This window comes from Ammospiza caudacuta, chromosome 6 (assembly GCF_027887145.1).
Source record: "Ammospiza caudacuta isolate bAmmCau1 chromosome 6, bAmmCau1.pri, whole genome shotgun sequence".
NCBI classification, from domain to species: Eukaryota; Metazoa; Chordata; class Aves; order Passeriformes; family Passerellidae; genus Ammospiza; species Ammospiza caudacuta.
The window spans coordinates 28,709,823-28,730,153 of NC_080598.1; the positions used below are offsets into that span (position 1 = coordinate 28,709,823).

Consider the following 20,331-nt stretch of genomic DNA (forward strand, 5'->3'; position numbering starts at 1 on the left):
GTAAATTCCTAAAAATTACCTTAGTACTTAATAGGCTAAAGAATACTTATATTGAATTTCTGATAGCATTCTTGCATGGATTAGTGGAGGAAATTACTGGTGTGACTACAAACTATGTACTCCCATTGCACATATTTTACATGGTAACAGTGAAAGAATGTCTCCTGCAAATTCTGATTTTTTCCAAAAGGCAGCTTGCTTTTATATCTATGCATCTTTGAGGATTTCAAGATAAGATTTTATTCTTTTGACACTGTAAAGAGGAACTGTTTAAAAATGAACCTGGAAACTCTGCACCTGTATACAAACTTTTTTAGCAATAAAGCAGCACAGGCTGAGAATGCACTAAAACTGGATGTGTCATCTGTTCAGAAGACAAATTAACCAAATTACTGTACATTCCACTCCACTTCTGAGGTGTACTTGCTGTAGCTCTGTCAAAACTTAACAACTCGAGCTGAATTCTTACATGCTGGATATCTGCTTTGGGGCCAGCTGTCCCAGCAGACTTCTGACTTAAATAGCAGCTAAACAAAAATTGTTATTCCACTTCAGTCCCTTCAAGGGTTATTTTAGAGGGTAGCAGAAATTCTGCTTCTTGTATTGATTGCTTAAAAGTAACAAGGCCCCTCAGAAGACTATTTATGGATGTATTGTTTATTGTTTTGGTGACTACACTTCAAAAAATTTCTTCTGTGGTTGGTGGAGGTCTTCCCAGTTTCAAGGATTACAGAAATGCAGTTTAAAATTTACCAGCTATTCTTCAGCACATTATTATAAATAAATAAACTTATTATTTATTTAAATCCATGATAGGTAATATAATTTGTGGAACCAATACTTTAATGCTTTATAACAAATGAGGACCCAAGTGAGATTAAGTGATGGGTTTTTTCTGCAAAATAATCAAAGGAAAAAAAGTAGGCCTAGGACTCACATAATATTGGCAGTGATTTGGACTATATGCATTTCTGAGTTTCAGCTTTTATTTAAGAAGTTCCTTCTTCACAACTTTAAATATAGTACAAAAATGTAACTGACAGTTTTCTTTTAGGGATCAGCATTAATGAAGCAAAACAATTTAGCATTATTCATAATACAGACATAAAATAGCAAGAACCAGTCTCAAGGCAGAAACTGAATGAAAGGGCAAAAGCAAACAGTCCCATTATCAATCACATTTCTTAGACTCATGCAACAACAACACAAGCACTAAGGAAGTATTACAAAAGTGGTATTAGAGTTTGTGAGAGTCCCTGCTCTCCTTGCAGAACGACTGTTGATACTCCATGGTTTTGCTTACGACAATGAACTGAGTCCATAAGAACTCCCAAACAGAAAGCAGCACAGTGAGCATTAGTAGTAGCCTAAGTGCCAGTTGCCCACCTAAAACCTCTGAGGTGCCTTACAGTGAGTTTTGTACCCTCTGCTCCAAGCAGTTATTTTACAAATAACACAAAACACAGAACTGGCAGCAGCAGCAACAAGGTCTGCAACCTGCTGGTCATACACATGTTAGAAGAATGCAATTTGCATCACTGGAATTAAGTTGATCAAGAAAATAGAATCCTCTCTAGACTACTACAGACAACCACTAAACTTCCCATAAAATTCATTATTCCTTTGGGGAAAAACATTAGCCCTTTAGGAAGGGGAGAGGAAAAGGGACCTTAATTTTCCAAAAACCAAGAATTAGGGATATTCTGTCCCAGTAACAAAGGGTAAGTAGTGCTTTCTTATCTGTAAAATTATTTTCTAAATATTTGGAAATAAGCAGAACCAATTTTCAACAGAGAGATGCCAATGAGCTTTATGAAACATCCTAACTGGCCACTTGAAGGCAACAGGCAGTCCTAACTTCAGGAAAGCAGTGCTTCCAGGATTGTGCAGAAGGCTGTTCCTTGGTTTCATAGTTAACATTCCAGAAAGAAACCCTCAAATCTGTTCAAGGCAGTTGCTCACAGCCTTAGCTGGCAAAATTTGACTCAGTCCTGTTCCTGGGGCTGCACTTCAGCAGACTTGGCAGGCACATGGGTTGCCCTTTACCTGAAATTCAAAACCTTGTGTTCTGCTTCCGTGGTGCCGTCCTGATTTATGCTCTAAGAATATTGCAGCATCTGTGACGTGCTTGTCTGCTGCTTTTGCAGGCAACACACACAAGCAAATCTCAGAACTCTTCAGGAGTCCATACAGCAGTGGCTCACCCATCAGATGTAGCTAATGAGCCACTTGACCAAAATCTAGCTGCCATTAACAAGGCTGCCATTAACAATGGGTCTGTATTGAAATACAGGACAAGAGCTTTAGGTTTTTAACAATGTTCAGTTTGTAATGGTGGCTCTTCAATAGCATCACCTTGTTAAATATGTTTTGCATAGCTCCAGAAACCTGACTTCAGTATTTCAAAGGCTGGTTTTACCCCTGAAGTCCTTAGAAAAACCAAAGTCAGATTTACACAGCCTCAGAGAGTAACATGCTGCATGGGTGAGCTATTCAGTCTCCCAAGCATAACTTTAGTATGTCAGACTCTCAGGTATTCCTGAAGGGATGCACTTCATCATCAGTTCTTTCCACACACAGATAAAGTGACAGATCAATACTCAGACCTGGTATTATACTCAGGTCTGGTGCATTATTTCTTTGTAATGACCAAACTCAGCAGAGATGCAGAAACGACTCCAGCAGTTCTTGAAAATGGGTATTAGTTGGTATTAACTCCTGCATATCATGACAGTAGGTCATCTGGATCTGTTGAAGAGTTTTGCCATTCTGTTACATAATTATTTTGTTACATAATTATTTTATCCAGCTTCCTTGTCAATAATTCTACACGAGTACTTAACTCCACAAGCTTTTCTTTCATCTAGGAAATAAGAGAAGAGTATTAAAATCAGCAAAAAAAGTCCTAACACTGGATCTTTGAATAACCTGCACCCCACTTAATATGGTTAAAGAGCAGCTCACTTTCAAGGTGGGAAAATATAGAGGGGCTTGATCTCTATACTGCATGTTTAGTACTGACAAAAACAGCACCCAGATCAGAGGGCTGCACTAAAAACTGGAGATGGATCAATGTGAACCAGAATCAGCCCTTCCAGGGACATAGTGGAAGATGAAGATGGAGTTGTTGCAGTTTTACTATGATGAACCTGATCTTTCCTAGTTAAGTTTTCACAGAGACTTTCTTTGACAGTATGTGGACAAACTGTTTCATCATTAGCTTAGGAATACATGTGGACATTATGTCTCAAAAAGCAAAGGCCAGATGCTTGAGCTTGTTCTAGTCAACAAGGGAACTCTCTACTGTCACATAACTTGTGTTTGCAATGAAGTGCTGTCATATTTTTACTTCAATCATGTATTATTACTAAATCATGTCTCAACTTCAGAAGTTTTATCTAGATAAGACTTTTTTATCTTAGCCTCACTTGACCTGTGAAAACACTCTGATCTTATAGAAATTGGAAGATGACTTGGAAGAGGACAAAACTTAGAAATGTAAAAGGCCCATTACAAGAGAAACTAAAACCTAAACTCAACCCCCCAAAAAAGTAATGAACAAATTATCACAAAAATACTGGATATTCTGGCTGTCTCCAACACACAATAACTTTATTTGAGCTAAGGCACAGGCAATTAACTAACATAACCACTAGTCAGGTTACAGATAAGAACATCCACTTTGAACACCAAAACAGGAGGGAGGTCCTAGAATTCTCTCTGAAACTAAAAATACTGCCATGGTGTTTTGATCTTACACAGACATAAAAATATGACTTTAAAAATCCCTTTAAAAAAAAAAATCTATTTTTAAATTCTTCAACAATGACAACACAAGTCATAATACTTAGGCCAAGTCTGCATAAATGACTTTAGGGTTTTTTTTCTTTGCAAGGTATAGAGATAAAAAATAACGAACTTTTGCCAAAATTTAGCTAGAATTTGGTATGTTCTGCACTTTAGAGGTCTTAGAAAATGTTTCACGTCTCATGCATTGAGTCAGCTATTGTCAAATAAGGCAGCATTTTCTCAATCTTAGGCACTAAAACCCCCCACATTTGTGTCAATGGTTTTGAATTAATGTCCAAAATTACCAGCATTTTAAAAGTATTTTCTTACATTCTGCATGCGTTTCTTTAAGGTCACTGCTGGAAAATTCACCTTAGAAGCTTCTACAATAATTTGATTTTTTAAGAAGTAACTGGAAAACAAAAGGGGAAAGAAAAAAAAAACACAAGAAAAACAGTTAAAAACCTATAGTTGCACAATTTAGACAGATGATTTAAGATGGTTTTAAAGCAGATACAAATTTGCTGCCAAAAGTAGTAATTATGAAAATACTCAAAACATAACAATGGTTTTATTTTGGAATCAAGATCCTCTCATCACCTGCTGTAAGCTGCTATAGTCAAGTCCTCAACCTATCATGGAATCACTTTGATACCTTAGGTTAGCTAAATGAATCTGGAACTGAAGAGATTTCAGCATTGGACACAAGTAAATATGAAATCCTACATTACACAAGAACACTCAAGAGGTGTAAGGCAAATCAAAGGGATTCACATCAACACAGTTTAGACATCAAGAATATTAAAATCCCACACCAGTGTGCTCAGACAAAAGTCAAACCACTTTTGTTAGCTGTGGGCCAGTTGTACAGTAACTTAGTGAAGTAACCTGTGAAGTCACTGACCATAAGAATGCAGTGTACTCACCACATGATGCTGTCCTTGAAGAAACAGAACAAGTCCCGCAGATGTGCCAGCTCATTGCCAGAAGAATAAAGAATGAAGCCCACGGCCAAGCCACAGGACCGACAGAATAATAAGTAATAAGCACTAAAAGGAGAAAGGAAAATGTTTTTAAAAAGAAGCTTTTGAAACCACAGATGCTGTCAGAGGACATCAAATCTTCAGTTCCCTTGGGGCAAAATCCCAGGCATAGTAACGCCTCCTCCTCAAAAAAGTAATATGTACAAAACCAACATCACCATAAGAAACTGGGCATGTTGTGAAAGAAGTAATCTAATAAGTGAAGTTGCTATTAAGGAAGAAAATGCACATCTTACTATCACAGAATGGTTTAGAGTATTCTACTCAAACATGATTTAAGTAATAAAGCAATGCATGTGCTAGTTGTAAATTCTTTCTAATAAAATAGATTGTTATCGCATGCAGAGGGAGGGGCAAGGACAAGTCAAAAAAAGAGCAAGTCTTATATTGAAAAAGTTCCAAATCCTGACAGTTTGTAAAATAGCTTTTAAAAATCATTTAAACAAGCTATTGGTTCTGTAAGCCCCTAGATGACATTTCACTTTCTTCCCGTTAGACTGAGTTACCAAACCTTGCAAGAATAAGGCAGTTATAAATAAAAAAAACAATTTTTTTATGTTAAGTATTAAGAAAAAACAACCAGCCAATAGCCACCCCTCCCCCCAAGACCAAACCAACCAAAACCCCACCAAACCAAACCAAACCAAACCAAACCAAACCAAACGCAAAGCTGTTTTAAGTAAGAGATCTTTTAGGGAAGGGAACAAAGGGACCTACAAGTTAAGCTGTCTTCTACTGCTTTGCTCGAATGTTTCTCTCTACCTACAGAGGTTATAGCAGCAAAACTCTTGGATTTCAAGTGAAAACTACATCCCTACAAAAGGTTTCTCCATCCGAAGTGTAAAATAGGCACAGAAGTCACCTGGGATTTTGCCGAGCCCCTCAGAATCCCCGCGCACAAGCCGGAGGAGCTCCCGGCCGTGCCGGAGCCCGGCTTTGCCCGCACGATTTACCGCGGCTGCCGCTCACGGCAGGCCCGGCGCCGGAACTACGGGAGCTACGCACCTTCCCAGGAGGGCTCCCTCCAGGCCGACCAGCAGCGAGTCCTCCCAGGTCACATCGCTGGTGACTTCTGAGGAGAAAGAGAGAGACGCGCTGCAGCCGAGAGCCCCCGGACCAGCCCCCGCCCGGTCTCCGCTGCCCGCCCGACGCCCGTGCGGGGCAGAGGCGCGCCCACAGCGCCCGCCGGCCCGACGAGGCACTGACTGAAGCAGATGAGGACGCGAAGCCCCGGCGGCTCCTGCCCGCACAGCTGCAGCGAGTCCCCCAGCACCGTCCAGCAGCCACGGCAGTGGAACACGGCGCACTCCTCCGGCAGCGGACCCTGCCGCCGCGGCGGCGATGCCGGCACCGCGGCCGGCGGCAAGGAAGGCGACGGCGGCAGGGGCGGCGACGGCGGCGGCGGCGGGGGCGGGGATGGCGGCGGCGAGGCCCAGGCGGCAGCGGCGGGGGGGGGCGCCCGCTCCAGCACGATGGCCCCGATGGGCTGCGGGTCCTGGAACAGCTGTCGCAGCTGCTGCCGCACAGCCATCTCCTCCCGCCAAGCGTTCGGGCGCGGGGCCCGCCCCCCGAGTATCGCGATTGGAGGGTGGTTCGCATATCTGCATTACCATTGGTCACTGGGCGTGTCAATCCTGGCCGCCCTCGGCTATTGGGCAGCGGGCCTCACCGCGCGGGGCTTTCTCTACCAGGAACGCCTCATGGCGCTTGAAAATAAGCAGGCGCGGCGGACCGCGCCGCCATTGGCGGCTCCCGCGCTCCGCCCCGCCTAGCCACGCCCCTTCTCTGGCCCAGCCAATGGGCTGGCGCAGCGGGCCAGTTCGAACGGCGGGGGCGGTGCGAGTGGTGTCGGTTGGCGCGCGCGGGCAGGGCCGCTCGGTCGGAGCTGCTGTCATGGCGCTCTCTTCGCTGCAGCCCCTGGAAGCGCTGAAATACGCCGAGCTCCAGCGTATCGCTAAGGCCGCCGGGCTGAGGGCCAACCTTCGGGTGAGGCGGGGGCGGCTGTGAGGGAGCGCTGCCCACGAAGCTCCGGGTTCTGGGGTGCCCCGTAGCGAGAACGCGTCCCCAGCCTCCCAGGGCGCACCCTCCCGGGTCTGGAGCGCCGCGGTGTGCGGCGGTGGCGTCGCCCTGGGGCGCCCCGGGGGCTGCGCTGCCGTCCGGGGTGCGGGCACGCACTTGGGGAGGGGGAGAGCGGGGCTCCGGTGTCCGCCGGGCATCGAGAAGGGGCGGCTGCCCCGCCTCTGCTGGCCCGGCTGCTCCCCACGCCGGTGTCCCCGCTGCGGGTAGCTGTGTTTGTTTGCTTGGCTTTGTTTGTTTTGGTTTTTTTTCCTAACGACTCGGAGAGGGAGGAGCAGTGACAAGAGAGCACCTTACGGGAGGAGAGGGCGGCCGCGGTTAAGGGGCGAGAAGCCGAAGGGCGCCCCAGGGTCCTGCCTGGAGCTGCGGGCGCTGTGAGGCGCGGCCCGGCTCCGCCCGCAGCGATGGCACAACTCGTAGAGCCTTAAAGGAAAGATCTTGGGTGGACAAGGCAGTTCCCTGTCCTCACAGGACTCAGAGCTCTTCTGGAAATATTAATTTTGGGGTACTTTCTTTGTTTTTGTGCTGACCTGTCTACTTAGGTGTTTAAGAGTCTTTCATAGCTTGAATTATCAATGGTGTATTTTCATCGTTGTTTTATTACTGTTACTGTTGAACGTATGCGAGGGATGAAAAGAATGCTTTGCCTGTAGCATGGGCAAGGCAGAAGCAATTGCAGAAATTTGACACAATTTTAATTCAAGTTCAGCTGCGCTGTGGGGCTTAAAACAGTTTGTCTCCTTCCTTGAACAATTAACCTCCTCGACAATAGAGCAGGGGAAACCTAGTCAAGGAGATTTGCCCTTGTGCCTCCGTGGAGAATATGCTGCAGATTTACCTGTGGCCTTAGGCACTTTGTCTCATTGACTGACTCGAGCGAGTCCTTGGTGTGCCTTATGCTGCTGGATTCGGGAAATGTTCTGCTCGCTCAGTTTATGGGATGTGGGTTGGGCCTGGGCCAGCTTCAGTGACTGAATGGACTGTTTGGTTCATGGGTTGTTTTGGTTTCTCTTCAGGCAGACAAATTGTTGGAATCATTGAAGCAACACTTTGAAAGGACGAATGAAGAAAGTGAAAATATGGTAACATAATAAATCAGACCTTGCTTTTAAGAAATGTGAACCTTAATTTGTAACCCATAGAGCAGAGCATGTCCTGAAGAGTGATTTTGACCACAATGGGAACTGGAATAGAAATACCTTTTTCTTCTTAGTGCCCTTAGTTTTAAGTACTTATGTGCTGATAGAGATAGATATGCTAACGTTAGTTTTGAAGCGGCCTCTATGACTGAAAGCTGATTTCCTTTCAGCTGCCAAAATTACCAATGCATTTTTCAGCATCAGTACAAACCTATTCTCTGTGAACAATGACATTTAATTTCCACTGAACAAACCTTAATTCTTGCTTGTTTGGCTCCAGACACTATTCGGTAGTGAATATAAAAATATTTTATTCATTTTGCATGCCTAAATGAGGAGGACTAGGTACTAATTGGAAAGCATTTTGCATCTACGACAGTTTACTTTCCCTATAATGAAAGCAATATGGTTGTGCTGCTTCCTTTATTTGCCTCTTAGTGTTTTGTTTATTTTTAAAAAGTTTTCTGTAAGCTGAATTTTTTTGTTGAGTATGGCAATGTTTTTGATTAAAGTAATTTGTTATGTCCTTTTTCTAAAATACATCTCCCTTTAAGTGCATCCCTTAAAAATCTTTAAAGGCTTGAGGAACTGGTATAAACCTTGTCAGCTTTTTAAAAATTTTCATGAGCAGGAAAGGAGCCCTGTTTTTACTGGTGAAGAGTATTCCACAAATGTACAAATATGGGAGGGTCATGACATCATGCAAGTTAGATTTCAAAAATAAAATATTAGATTGTTATAATTTATTAAAATGAAATGTGATAAACCAGTCATAGGAATTGTATTTAAAGTCTCCAAACAATGAGCTGTGATGCTTAAGGGAATCTAGATTGTGCCAGTTTTTTGATTACTATGCTGCTATGTGGCATGCTACTGTTTATCCTTAGTATAAAATACTTTTTTAAATAATAAAATTGAAACTGTCCCTGGCGTATTTAGTTCATATTTGTGTCAGATATCTTCCAGTTATAGTATTTTTCTGCTACAGGGTTCTGTAAAGTGTGCATGTGCTTCCATTAAATTGGATGAACTGAGCAATCAGGAGGAAATGTCTGATTCAGTGTGTTTCATTACAAAAATACCTGGTCAGGATAAGAAAATAACCAGAAAAAAGAGGAACTCCCATGAGGAAACTAACAGCAGTGAAGAAAACCCAGTGCTTTCTGATGAGAAACAGGTGATTTGCTTGGCATGCTTTTGTGTGCTGTCCTCCCTTCCTGTCAACATAATTTAAGCACACTTGATTTCTTTTCAGTCACCATTTCTAGATGGTATGTGTTCATATATGTGTGTGTGTGTGTTTTGACACGTAGAGAAATTGATATGCAAGCATTCTGGTACTGGTCTTTTGTATTTTGTAGCACTGGATTTTGTCCCTTTATATACTGTCCCATAATAAACAGACATTACTTCTAGTCACTGCTTCAAGACAATAAATTCCTGTAAGAAATATACAATTCCAAACATTTTATCTGAGTGTAACGCTGCTAGTTCATTGTAATATTCTGAATCTTAGGCTCGCTTCAGAATTTATCTAAAATAATGCTGTTCTCTCTTTTTTGATACAGAAAAAATTATCAGAAGTTACACAATTGCCTAAATATAATATTTTTTTTATTGTGAGGGGTTGTGTGACTTAGGAAGAGAAAGTTACAGGTGAAATGAAGGTTGAATTTTTTTGAGTTACAAGGAGTAGGTAAATTAAGAACTGTCTGAAAGACTTTTACTGAGGTAGAGGAGGGGAATGAGAAAATGAGGAGTATTAGTCTTTTAGTGTTAGAGAATTGTACAGTATACAAAAATACAGCAGTAAAAAGTAACATCCCCAGTGAATTTAATCTTACTTACAAATCATTAATTTTAATCCATAAAGGCAATTTTATACTAAAATGTGAGAGCTATGCAGGTCAAAGCTTTCTAATATATCTTAAGTTTGTGAAGTAACAGGGTAAGTATTTCACAGGTTAACGCAGTTTGGATTTCAGAAAGTCTCTTGCTCAGTCCCTCAGTCAAAGAAGACTCAGCTGTGAGGTTAGAGCCCAGTGCTCTAGGCTTTATCCAATCTGATGCTGAAAACCCTTGAGGATGAAGGCTGTGCACCTCTCTGGGCAATCTGTTCCACTGGCTCACTGCTCTCAGAACAACAGCCTTGCTTTATATCCAGCTGGAACAAACTGGTTAAACAAGGTATGTTTAAATTGCAGGCGCATTCTGAAATGAAAGAAAATGAAGTGCCTCAGGGGGAGCACAAAAAGGGACAGAAGATATCACAAAACAGAATCCAAATAACTGAAGAGAGAGCTATTGAGAATCCAGGGATGGGTGCTGGGCAGAAGAAACAGGCAGGGAAGGCTTCTACTAAAAGCAGGGGAGGACAACGTAAGTAGAAAATTGTATAAATGTAACTTCAATTTGTGCTGCTCAGAATAACCAAAAGATAATTTTATTGTGTCTTCGTAGCATTGTTGTGGTGCATCTGCTGATCAGTAACTTGTTTTGGGGTTACCAGAAGAAAATTGGTCTGGTTTGAGTTTGTGTTGCTTGTTTAACATTGTAACACAAATCCACAGATTCTGCAGTGTTACCATTTGTTTGAACTACCTAAGACTATCTGAATGTATTCTACTGGATCACTTTTTCATCTGGTGGTGTCTTTAGTCCTTCAAACATGATGCCACTGAAAATATTAATTAATTTATCCCCCACTGCTTTGTGTATGCAGCTGACATGAAGAAATTAGTTTGTCCACCTAATCTGATAATTTCTTGATATTGAGGGATCTGTCAAGTAAGATACACTTCTGCATTTGCTCTGTTAGGCTCAGTGTATGTAGTCTGTAAGTTTATTATGGATATTCTTCTTGTTCCATAGAATTTACAAGGACAGTCTTATGGGAGACCACCAATAATTTTGAACTAGCTCAGAAATGGGGTTTTTCTATGAACTAAAATGATTTTCTTTGTTTCTAAAAAAACAAAAGCAGTAGGGTATGAGGGGCCATCACTCATCTTGACAGTTGGTAGAGTGCTCATCTCTTCCTATAGCTGTAGCAACAAGTCTGCATTTAATATCAAATTGATTTTTTAACTGCACGCCATTATTTGTTTCCAATAAGGACTTCTTTCAATATGTTGTAGTCACCTAAGTTTACTTTTGAGGGGATGTGAATGACCAGAAATACAAGTGTTTGCTGTTGGTGTGCAAAAGCTGAACTTGATGTAGAGTTGATATCTGATTTTTTTTTTCTTAAAAAAATTAATCATTAAAATGTGAACGTGAGCATATTACTACACCTGAGAACAGAGATGACAGAAATAGCTCGGACTTTGTATGTAAATAAGGCAGTGGCAGAAAAGTTGGTCAAAAGGTATTTCTTCTTTAGTATCAACATTTAAAAAACACAGACCAAGGCCCGTGAGTTTAAAGTTTTTGTTTACTGCAAGCACAGGTCTCTTGTAAACTTTCCCTGAAAAATATTTTACTATCATAAGATACTAACCTAATATGACCCGCTTTGAAGAGATAAAGTGTGTTTTGAAACAAACATTGGAACAATATTTAAAACCACTGTGATTACTTTAAATCATCCAGGAGTCATAATGATTTTGTCAAATCTTGCTGTACCAGGTAATGCTCGTTCTGCAGGAGGGAAGATCCCTTTACATGTAAGCCGTGCACCCAGGCCTGCAGGAGGGACAGCTACCACACCAAGTAAGATAACCTACCATCTCTAGGAAGAGATGTGTTTTCTCTGTGTAAAGAGAGACTTGGCTTAGTTTTTTAAAACTCAGATTTCTAGTTGTGCTCAAATGAAAGAATATTCTCTCTTTAAAAAGCAAGAAAAAAGAATTCCCAAATGTTACATATCAAGGTACATATTCCAGCTTGTAAATTCATAGTAGTAAAAGACTGGGATGTATGTTAAAAAACTGGTTTATTGAACATTTTGGTACTTTTCCATACAAAACTTGTATTAATGATTTTGAAAGAACAGGAACACATAGATGCTATTATTCCTGCTTGTTTAGTTTTCACTTTATAAATACTATGGTTGTGCTGTACTACTATACATTAGCTCATGTTCATTACTTCTTAAAATGTGTTAAATCGTCTCAAATGTAGGTGTATTCGTTTTCTTTAACTGCAGAATTTGGGGGTTGGGTTGGATGATCTTTAAAGGCCCCTTCCAACCCAGACCATGATTCTATAATCCTCCAGGCTACCAGGTAATGGGCCATGTAGCTGGTGAAAGATTCTCTTGGTCCTGTTTGGTCAGCTGTGTCTACAGCCTCTAGTTAGAGGGATGCATTGGCTTCTTTGAGGCCGTGACAATAGGCGTCACAAAATTCTCCTATTATGTACTAAACTCCCTTAGCACCAAATTATATCTGTGAATGTTCTTATTTTTGGAACTTCTTAGACTTCAAAAAGTTGCATGAGGCTCAGTTCAAGAAAATGGAATCTATTGCTGACTACATTGAGAGGAAAAAAAAACTGAATGAAAGTTGCAGCGCAGTCAAGGTAAGAGATAACATGGGAAGATACCCATTGTTGGCATATTCAATTATTTCGAGGGCCTTTCTGTAAAAGTCCTACCAGGTCTCTTTAGATCAGTAAGTAGCTGGTCATGTGAACCTGCAGTGGAATATCATAACCAATATATATAGTTATTTGTATATAACTTACATAACAATACAAGGTTTTACATGTTAACAGTGTGCAGCTGTAGAAACCAACAACTGATTTGTGGTTTTTGAGTAAAAATAATTGTCACAATTACTTTGGTGAAAGATCTCCTGGATCTTTTGTTTACAACTTTTTTAATTGCTGCACAATTTAACCAAGGGGATAGGTTATTTTTCAAAGAGCAGGAATTAAATATTTTCTCTTTTGTGCCTGAATTATCATCCCATGGCTACGTATGATTCTCCTTAAAAATACATTCAATTTGTGTTGTTCTCAGTTCTTCACGCTCTCATGGGTGAAAGCTGCTAACAGGGCCTCTCACAAAGTGCAGTAGAGCCTAAAAAATTGACAGTAATGCATCAATGAATGTGTCAATGAATATGGCAATGGCCATAGAATTGTTCAGGTTGGTTACTCTAGCACTGTCCATATCAAACAATAACAATGAATGAAACACCTGAATGCTACTTTTTTTAATGGCATATATTGTATCAATGTATACTTGAGACAAATTACTAATCAGGAGGTGCTGACCAGAAAATCAAATCCCTTAAGAGCGTCAGAAAAAGACACTCCATATTCTAAGGTATGTGTTGTCAGGTCAATTTAATAATAAAAATACTTACATTTAAAATATGCTTTTCAAGATGAAAAAAAAGGGAGAGAACTGAAGAGGCCATAGGCTTCTGATTCACTCTGTGTTTTCCCTTCCTCTTGGCTGCTTTGTAGATAAATTTTCATTAGAGTGTGGTAACTCAGAATTTGCTTTTCCCTAGAAACAAGCCGGTGGCAAAAGATTTTTATTCAGCCCAAATGCAGAAAGAGGCAGGTTCTCCACCACCAGCACTCCTTGTAATGTCCGGCGCTCACCACGCAATTCTCTGAACGCTGCTAATCGGAGCATTTTATCCCAGAAATCTTCATTTCATCCTTCTGTACTTTCAACATCCAAAATGAATGTCAGGTAAAAAAACAAATCAAAGTTATCAGCAAGCCATTTGATGTGATACACATGAAATAATTAACACTGACTGTGAATTTACTACATTATTTCTCTTCCAAAAATGAACTATGCAAGACTAATTCTGATTACCTGACTTTTTGAGTGGTTTAAGCCTCATTGTGCTGTTACTGTCTTCATTTTTCATTTTTGTCTGTTAGAAGAATCTCAAGTCCTAGCTTTCATTTTTCTGAAGCCAAATGATGCAAAATCAAGCAAATTATTTTACTTCTATGACTGTGTTAGGCTTTCTATTTTGCCAGGCAGCCTAGTAGTTTCTGTTTATCCTAATTAATTTTTCTGTAAATTTTTAAAATCAGAACTCTTTTCAGTATTCCAGGTGAGTCTTGCAATGGTTTTTAGGTATTTTCTTCCTTCTGTCCTCTACTTCCCCTGCCCTTCAGTGTCACAGCATGGGTCCTCTTGTGATTGACTAAGCAGCCTGTTTCTAGCAGATGGGAACTGACACCAGAAGTCATGAGCAATTGCTAAATGGATGAATTCTTACTCAATGCTATTATACCTTGTCTCATTTCCTTTTAGAACATCAGGTGTATGTCATCATTCTTCCACAGTAATCTAATTCTCTATTAGTGTTAATATTTCATGAAATTTCTAATTTCTAATGAAAGCCTTTATTTCTACTATTTCTTTGTTGATTTCTAACTATTATACTAATTTTGACTTTATTCAGTTTCCTTAACCTTCCACAGCGACTGAAGTTCTGATTAGATATTCTCCCTTTGCTAACAATCCACAGTTGTTCACAGGCCTTGGTTCCAGTGTTCCTTGCTCTGATGACCTTCACTTTTCCACTTCTGCATGCCAAGATCATGGCTGCTGGGAATTTTTTTTTGTCCCTGACTAAAGTGTATGTGGGATTATTGTTTTTAAATCAGATAATGGAACTTCTCATATTGCTGTCTGATAATATATATTATTTATGAGATTTTGGAATGCAGGTCTTCTGCTGTTCAAAGGTCAAAACCAAGATTACAAACTTAATGGCTTTGTTTTTACTTTAAATATCTTTTTTATTTCACTAGATAACAAATGTCAAAAATACACTGCGTCTAGTGTCCTCTTGGATGAGCTTGGATGTCTTCACTGTAGCCCTAATTGACTTCTAGCAATATGTGAACCAAAACATTACTTTCAGAATTTGCTTCCAAAATTCCATTCCACAGTTGTACTGTGGTGGTGGACCTTGCAAGCTGTACTTCATCATAAACTTGCTTGTCTACAAAACCAGCTTTCTTCAATATTTACTCCTTGTCTTTCTAAATCTTGCAAGCTCATGTCTTATTCTCATGCGTTTTTGCAAGATCTTGAATTTTATGCATGTGCACATATGAGTAATCATAGGTGTTCATTAAAAATGTGTATATACACATTTGGAATACATATGGAATGTGTGTGTCTTGGTATGCAGGTGTCTTTGTTTGGAAAGACAGTGGTCTGCTAAGGAAGGCAAGAGCCTCCCCACCCCTCTGAATTGCTATAAATTTTAAATTAAGGGGCTCTCAGGCAAAAATATGGGAGGAGGAAATAACAGTTCTTTAATAGGGAAAAGAAAAAAAAATAAAATAAATAATGGAGTATACCAGAACAACACTGACAGAGTCAGAACCTAACCTGACACCCTGTGGGTCAGGGTGTTGGTGGCAGTCTGATTGAAAATGTGGCTGCAGTCCTCCTGAAGTATCAGGTGTGGTTTTGTTGGGGCAAAGGGGGTCCTGTAGAGAAGGATGTATTCTTCCTCTGAAGATCCAGTGGAAGAAGAAGACAGCTGCTGTTTCTCTGGGGAATCCCGTGGAGAAAGCTGTGGTGGTGTCTCAAAAAACTTCTGGATTATATCTGGGTAGCAATGCTTGGCTCCTCCCTCTGGCTCACATCTCCCAATGGGATGTTATAGTTCTTATCAGTCATGCAGTGCCATTCAATAGTCTGTTATCAGCAGATGTCCCCTCCCGAGGGAGGTGTGAATGTGGTCACTCAAAGAGAGAGATAAAGCAAACTGCCCACTTGACAAAAGATAATCTGCCATACAGATGGTAATTGAAAATATCGTGCATTGCAATCTTCAACAGCAGATAACTTGTGTGTTTCAAAATTGTCAGCTTCTTCCTCTTGTAGGTCTTTGAGGTCCAGCATTCTGTTAGTTGTCTTTCATTTTTTCTTAAATTGAATTTTAAAACTAATGAAATATGCAATGCTTTACTACAGAATCCAGGTCTAAAGTAAATCATATCTGTTGGTGAATAAATCTACTAGCTTATTGTACCCAAGTATATTTGCTTTTCAAAATAACAAGAAAGTCAGTTCTTTGTATTTTCTAGTAGTGCTTACTGCTATTGACACTGGCTTGAAACTTGAAGTGTTATACCAGCAAGGTATTTTAGTACAGTTTTTGTATGAGCTGTGAACATCTTTCACAAAGTAAATATTTTTATCTGTAGTAAATAATTTAATAATAATTAATATAGAAGGCAGGACCTTCTATATTCTGGCACATTGCTTACATTCCTTGTAGGTGACTGAACTTGTCTTCATATTTCTAAAATCTTTCAGGTTCTCAGAAGCCACAAAAGATAATGAGCACAAACGCTCTCTTACCAAGACTCCATCTAGAATGTCTCCATTCATGGAGGAGCTCTGCACACCTGACACTCAAAAGAGCTGCAAACTACGAAGTCAGAAGAACAGTAAGGGAAATGCGAGAAATAATGATCTGACTGCATCAAAGGGTAAGGTGGATGGTGACTATTTGGCTCTTTCAGATCAAGACTTTTGTCTTACTGAATTACTGTACAAGTTTTTAACAATCGAATGTCACGTAGACCCAGGTTTTAATTTAATTCTCTAATTTATGACTGGTTCTTCAGAAACTGCAGTAGTTTCTTTGTTTCCTTTGTTTTCCAGCGATTTGACTAAAATGTTTAGGTGCAACAACTTAAACATATGGTACCTAGCTACCTACAGAAAAGAGGATAGAAAGTCTTCCAGACCTTTAGGGACTACATAGGAGAAGATTCAGATAGCAGATACGGGGACACTCCATCAGCACAGAAAGGAATTCCTGACACATTCCCAGAGGTCTCGTTCTTCTTGTGTGGTTAGCATGCATCAGGCTTCTAGCTGTGCTTTAGGATAACCTGTGATCAGCCTCAGCACCCTGATAACTCAGGAAATAAAATTAAGAAAAATCAGAAATCTTCTGATTACTAACAATTGTTGCAGCAACACAGCTCTGCTATCCAGCCATTGGCACCCTTAGCATTACAGGGATATTTGCACAGGTCAAGAACCCTGAGCTTCCTGGTTTGCTGTATAATAATACTGATGTTTTCAAGGGGCAAGCAAAATTCCACAGTGATCTGAAGCTGACCTGAGCCAAAAGAATTCTTCTTTAACATGAAAAACCACTTGGTTCCAAATAGGCATGGAAGAAACGCAATTTGCCTTGAAGGACTAGAAAAACTCACGGAGCTGTATGTGCTCTTCCAAGGTGTAATCATAGCTGAAGGGCCAGTACTCTACAGTTCTTGTCCCTCCCTATTTCAAGTGAGAATTGCATTGTTTGTGCAATTCTATCTTTAGAAGTAACAGCAGGGGAATTTAATGGCTCTTTGGTCTTGGTAATCGCAGTGTGGTCTTTCTGTGTACATTGATGCTCCTGCTACTCTAATGATGGTATCTTGGTGCCTTTTGTAGTTCTTACCCCCTTCAAGTTTGGAGCTCAACCTGCAGAACCCACAAGTGGAAAGAAGACATTTGATCTCAAAGCAAGTCTCTCTCGGCCACTTCGGTATCAGCCGCACAAAGGTACCGTGACCCTGCGCAGCCCGTGTCGGTCACAGCCCTCGCACTCAGCTGCTCCTGTGGGGCGCTTTGATACCAACAGTGAGAACAAAGTGTACGGCCTCTTTTCCCGTCCCTTTTGCTTTCTCTATGGGTTCCCACATAGTCTGATATTAAATTTCTTCATAATATATGCTTCAAGTGCCTCCCTACTGAAGATTAGGATTTTATGACCTAAAGCCCATAAATACAAGAATAAATATCCTTGCATTCCACTGAATAGATGCATGTACAGGAAATACAAAATATTCCTTACACAACGAGGTGGGTTTTTTTAATCTCATGTGAGAAGCTGAACTTTTGCATGTTGAATGTTACTTCTAAACACAGTCACCTGTTTCTACTTACAGAACTACTTATAGGGAATGAAACTGAGAACATAGCTTAAAGAGGCATTTCATCTTCAAAACAACCAGTAAGAAACAGGCTAGCTAGGATAAATTAATGATAGGAAGTTAAGCACACAATTAGTTACTAAACTATTAAACTAGTCTCTCTTTTTGCTCCTAAATTGTAGGACGACTAAAACCGTGGGGAGAATTTAAAGAAAATGCTGTTCTCAGTAGGTCTGGTGGTATCTGTTCACATAGGAAAGATTATAAACAGCCACATCTCCAGACAAGGTTAGTACACTACTCGTCTTTTTATAGATAGTGTTACTTAAAGTAATACGATGATTCATTCTTCTTATTAGGATTTAAATGTAGTTTAGGAAAGAATACTTTTGTATTAAAGCCATTTTTCTTTCCAATGACTGGTGAAATTTCAAGAAGGCCAACAAAAGGCTGCTCTGAATTTAAGACTTTTGGTTTTTTTCCACAAACAGTGTCAGTTCCAGGGTTTGGAGATTTACCTTAATCTTGGAAGAAGCTGTCAATATTACCATGCTGTTACCTCGAGTGTTAGACCTGCATGTCTCAGCAGATGTATTTGCCTGAATGTTTGGGTTCAGTCCATAGTGGTACTCTTATCTCTGCCTATGGTAAAGGCAGCACTGATTAAACCTGTGTTAGGCTGTGGTCAGCTTCAGATTCCTTTGGTTGCTAGTGTCTCTACCATTAATAAAACTTGACATGGTCTCTTTTTTTCCCTCCAGGGAAGAAAGGCGTGAGATGCTTGAGCAAGACAGAAAAGAGAAAAGGGCTCATGCTCTTGGGAAATGTAGAGGCCTATCTGGGTGTTAGGATGAACAAGAAGTATCCAAGACTTCACTGTAAATACTGTTCCTCTCATGTAAAGGCTTGTGCTCTGTGTATGGTTCAGGTTGCTTTTAGCGAGTGGAATCCAGAAAGCAATTAATGAGACCTTGTAATGTGCTCTGAGCATAATGATGATCAACTTCTCCATTGAGAGTTCTAACCTTTCAGGGGCTTAGAACTCTCTTGTTGCTTTGTAATGTTTTCATTTAACTAATTTACTTGACTAAAAGATGTTAAAGAAGAAAATATAAGTGGAAAAAAGATGCTCGAGAAGCCTCCTTGCAACTTAGGACAGACTTGTGCATCAGAATGCACTTGTTGTGTGCTAGAATGCAGGCTTTAGATAGCAGCAGCTTCAAAATGTTCCCCAGTGTTCAAAATGACAAGATTTGGAAGTACCTGCTTGCCCTGTTCTCCAGGTCAATCCTTAGATGCTCTAAGTTACAGCAATTATTCAGCATTTCTAATCTAATCCTATGGAATAGTAGGGAATTTCAAAGAGAAGAAAAAATATGCAAGCTCTCTGGCAAACTAATGTATAAGATAATTGTAAACTACCTTTTTGAAAAAGTCACAACTGAATTTACAAATTACCAGTTGACTGCTTTGGTACAGTTAAGGTTTTCTTCCTTTCTATGGTAAATAGCAGATGTTAAAATTCTCTTGCTTTTCACCTCTAAGATGCTTAGAAGATGTCATAATTGTGTTGAGGTACACTCAATACCTTGGTTTTAAAAGAAGCTGTTATTTTTGCATTTAAAAAATACATAGAAAAGTTGTCTGGATTTTTTAGGGATAGAAGAAGAAAGATAATTTAGCAGTTGTAATCTCAGCTGTTGAGCAAATAAATGTTTCACTGAATTTAGTGTCCCATCAAATATATGTTGCAATGTCAAGAAAAAGCAAGTTTTTTAATAAAGAAGATGATAAATGTTTTGTATATGTCCTGTTTATCACTGGCTTTATCATTTAGTATACCAACTACAACTTCCTTTCTCTGGCACTCATTTTGTTCACACCTGTATTTACTGCTGTGTTTTCCTGTGCCAGGTTTTCCTCACTAACTCACCTGCCCTCCCACTTCATGGAAAGATGTTAGCTCTGGTATCATCATTCTTCTACAATTAAGCAGCTGAATTCAATGCAAAATGAAAATGGTAGTACAAGATTCTGTTTCAGCTTGCTTCATTGTGGTCTCTTCCCTATAAAATACAGTACATTTAATATTTCTAAAGTTCACTTAAACAAGGTCACTGTGGAGGTCAGTGCTTTGATTATTAAAATTTGACAGCTGAAACATGCCCTTTACAAAACAAGTGTTGGGTGGTTATCTTGAATTACTGAAAACTGGATTTCTCTGCAAAAGGGAGGTGTTAAGGTTCTGTGCAGCAGTTGAGGCTGTGAATTCTTGCTACACAGCTGAGTTAGGCTAACTGCACACAGCAGAAGTGGGATTGCTCTGCCCTGTAATGATGCTAAGTTAGCCAAGCTCTGCCCCCTCAGGGAGCAGACAGAGCTGCAGCTTCCCTCCCACCCCT

The 20,331-nt window shown here is 40.2% G+C and overlaps 2 protein-coding genes across 7 annotated transcripts; one reads left to right on the forward strand and one right to left on the reverse strand.

Moving 5' to 3' along the window:
* Nucleotides 1–825: 825 nt before the first annotated feature.
* On the reverse strand, nucleotides 826–6,363 carry OIP5 (Opa interacting protein 5). Its single transcript, XM_058807629.1, has 5 exons — nucleotides 6,039–6,363; nucleotides 5,838–5,904; nucleotides 4,716–4,838; nucleotides 4,120–4,201; nucleotides 826–2,863 (listed from the first exon to the last, which is right to left on the reverse strand). Exons 1-5 carry the CDS (start codon nucleotides 6,361–6,363, stop codon nucleotides 2,789–2,791), a joined length of 672 nt encoding a protein of 223 aa, XP_058663612.1. The 3' UTR covers nucleotides 826–2,788.
* Nucleotides 6,364–6,706: 343 nt separating this feature from the next.
* On the forward strand, nucleotides 6,707–19,727 carry NUSAP1 (nucleolar and spindle associated protein 1). Of its 6 annotated transcripts, none has more exons than XM_058807326.1 (11): nucleotides 6,707–6,818; nucleotides 7,925–7,990; nucleotides 9,138–9,224; nucleotides 10,252–10,426; nucleotides 11,675–11,758; nucleotides 12,468–12,568; nucleotides 13,510–13,697; nucleotides 16,305–16,480; nucleotides 17,448–17,558; nucleotides 18,112–18,217; nucleotides 18,691–19,727. In XM_058807326.1, exons 1-11 carry the CDS (start codon nucleotides 6,726–6,728, stop codon nucleotides 18,776–18,778), a joined length of 1,275 nt encoding a protein of 424 aa, XP_058663309.1. In that variant the 5' UTR covers nucleotides 6,707–6,725; the 3' UTR covers nucleotides 18,779–19,727. The 6 variants fall into 6 exon arrangements, with proteins under 6 accessions (XP_058663309.1, XP_058663308.1, XP_058663311.1 ...); XM_058807325.1 differs by having other exon boundaries at nucleotides 6,726–6,818; nucleotides 9,036–9,224; XM_058807328.1 differs by lacking the exon at nucleotides 6,707–6,818 and adding an exon at nucleotides 7,055–7,114 and having other exon boundaries at nucleotides 9,036–9,224.
* Nucleotides 19,728–20,331: the final 604 nt, after the last annotated feature.

Excerpts from the sequence above, each read along its gene's own strand:
- NUSAP1 (XM_058807325.1), top strand. The coding sequence starts at position 6,726 with ATGGCGCTCTCTTCGCTGCAGCCCCTGGAAGCGCTGAAATACGCCGAG. Across the intron at positions 10,427-11,674 it reads TAAAAGCAGGGGAGGACAAC|GTAATGCTCGTTCTGCAGGA; the intron begins GTAAGTAGAAAA and ends TTGCTGTACCAG. Across the intron at positions 17,559-18,111 it reads TCGGTATCAGCCGCACAAAG|GACGACTAAAACCGTGGGGA; the intron begins GTACCGTGACCC and ends CCTAAATTGTAG.
- OIP5 (XM_058807629.1), bottom strand. The coding sequence starts at position 6,363 with ATGGCTGTGCGGCAGCAGCTGCGACAGCTGTTCCAGGACCCGCAGCCC. Across the intron at positions 5,905-6,038 it reads TCGCGTCCTCATCTGCTTCA|AAGTCACCAGCGATGTGACC; the intron begins GTCAGTGCCTCG and ends CTTTCTCCTCAG. Across the intron at positions 2,864-4,119 it reads TAAAGAAACGCATGCAGAAT|ATGAAAGAAAAGCTTGTGGA; the intron begins GTAAGAAAATAC and ends CTTATTTCCTAG.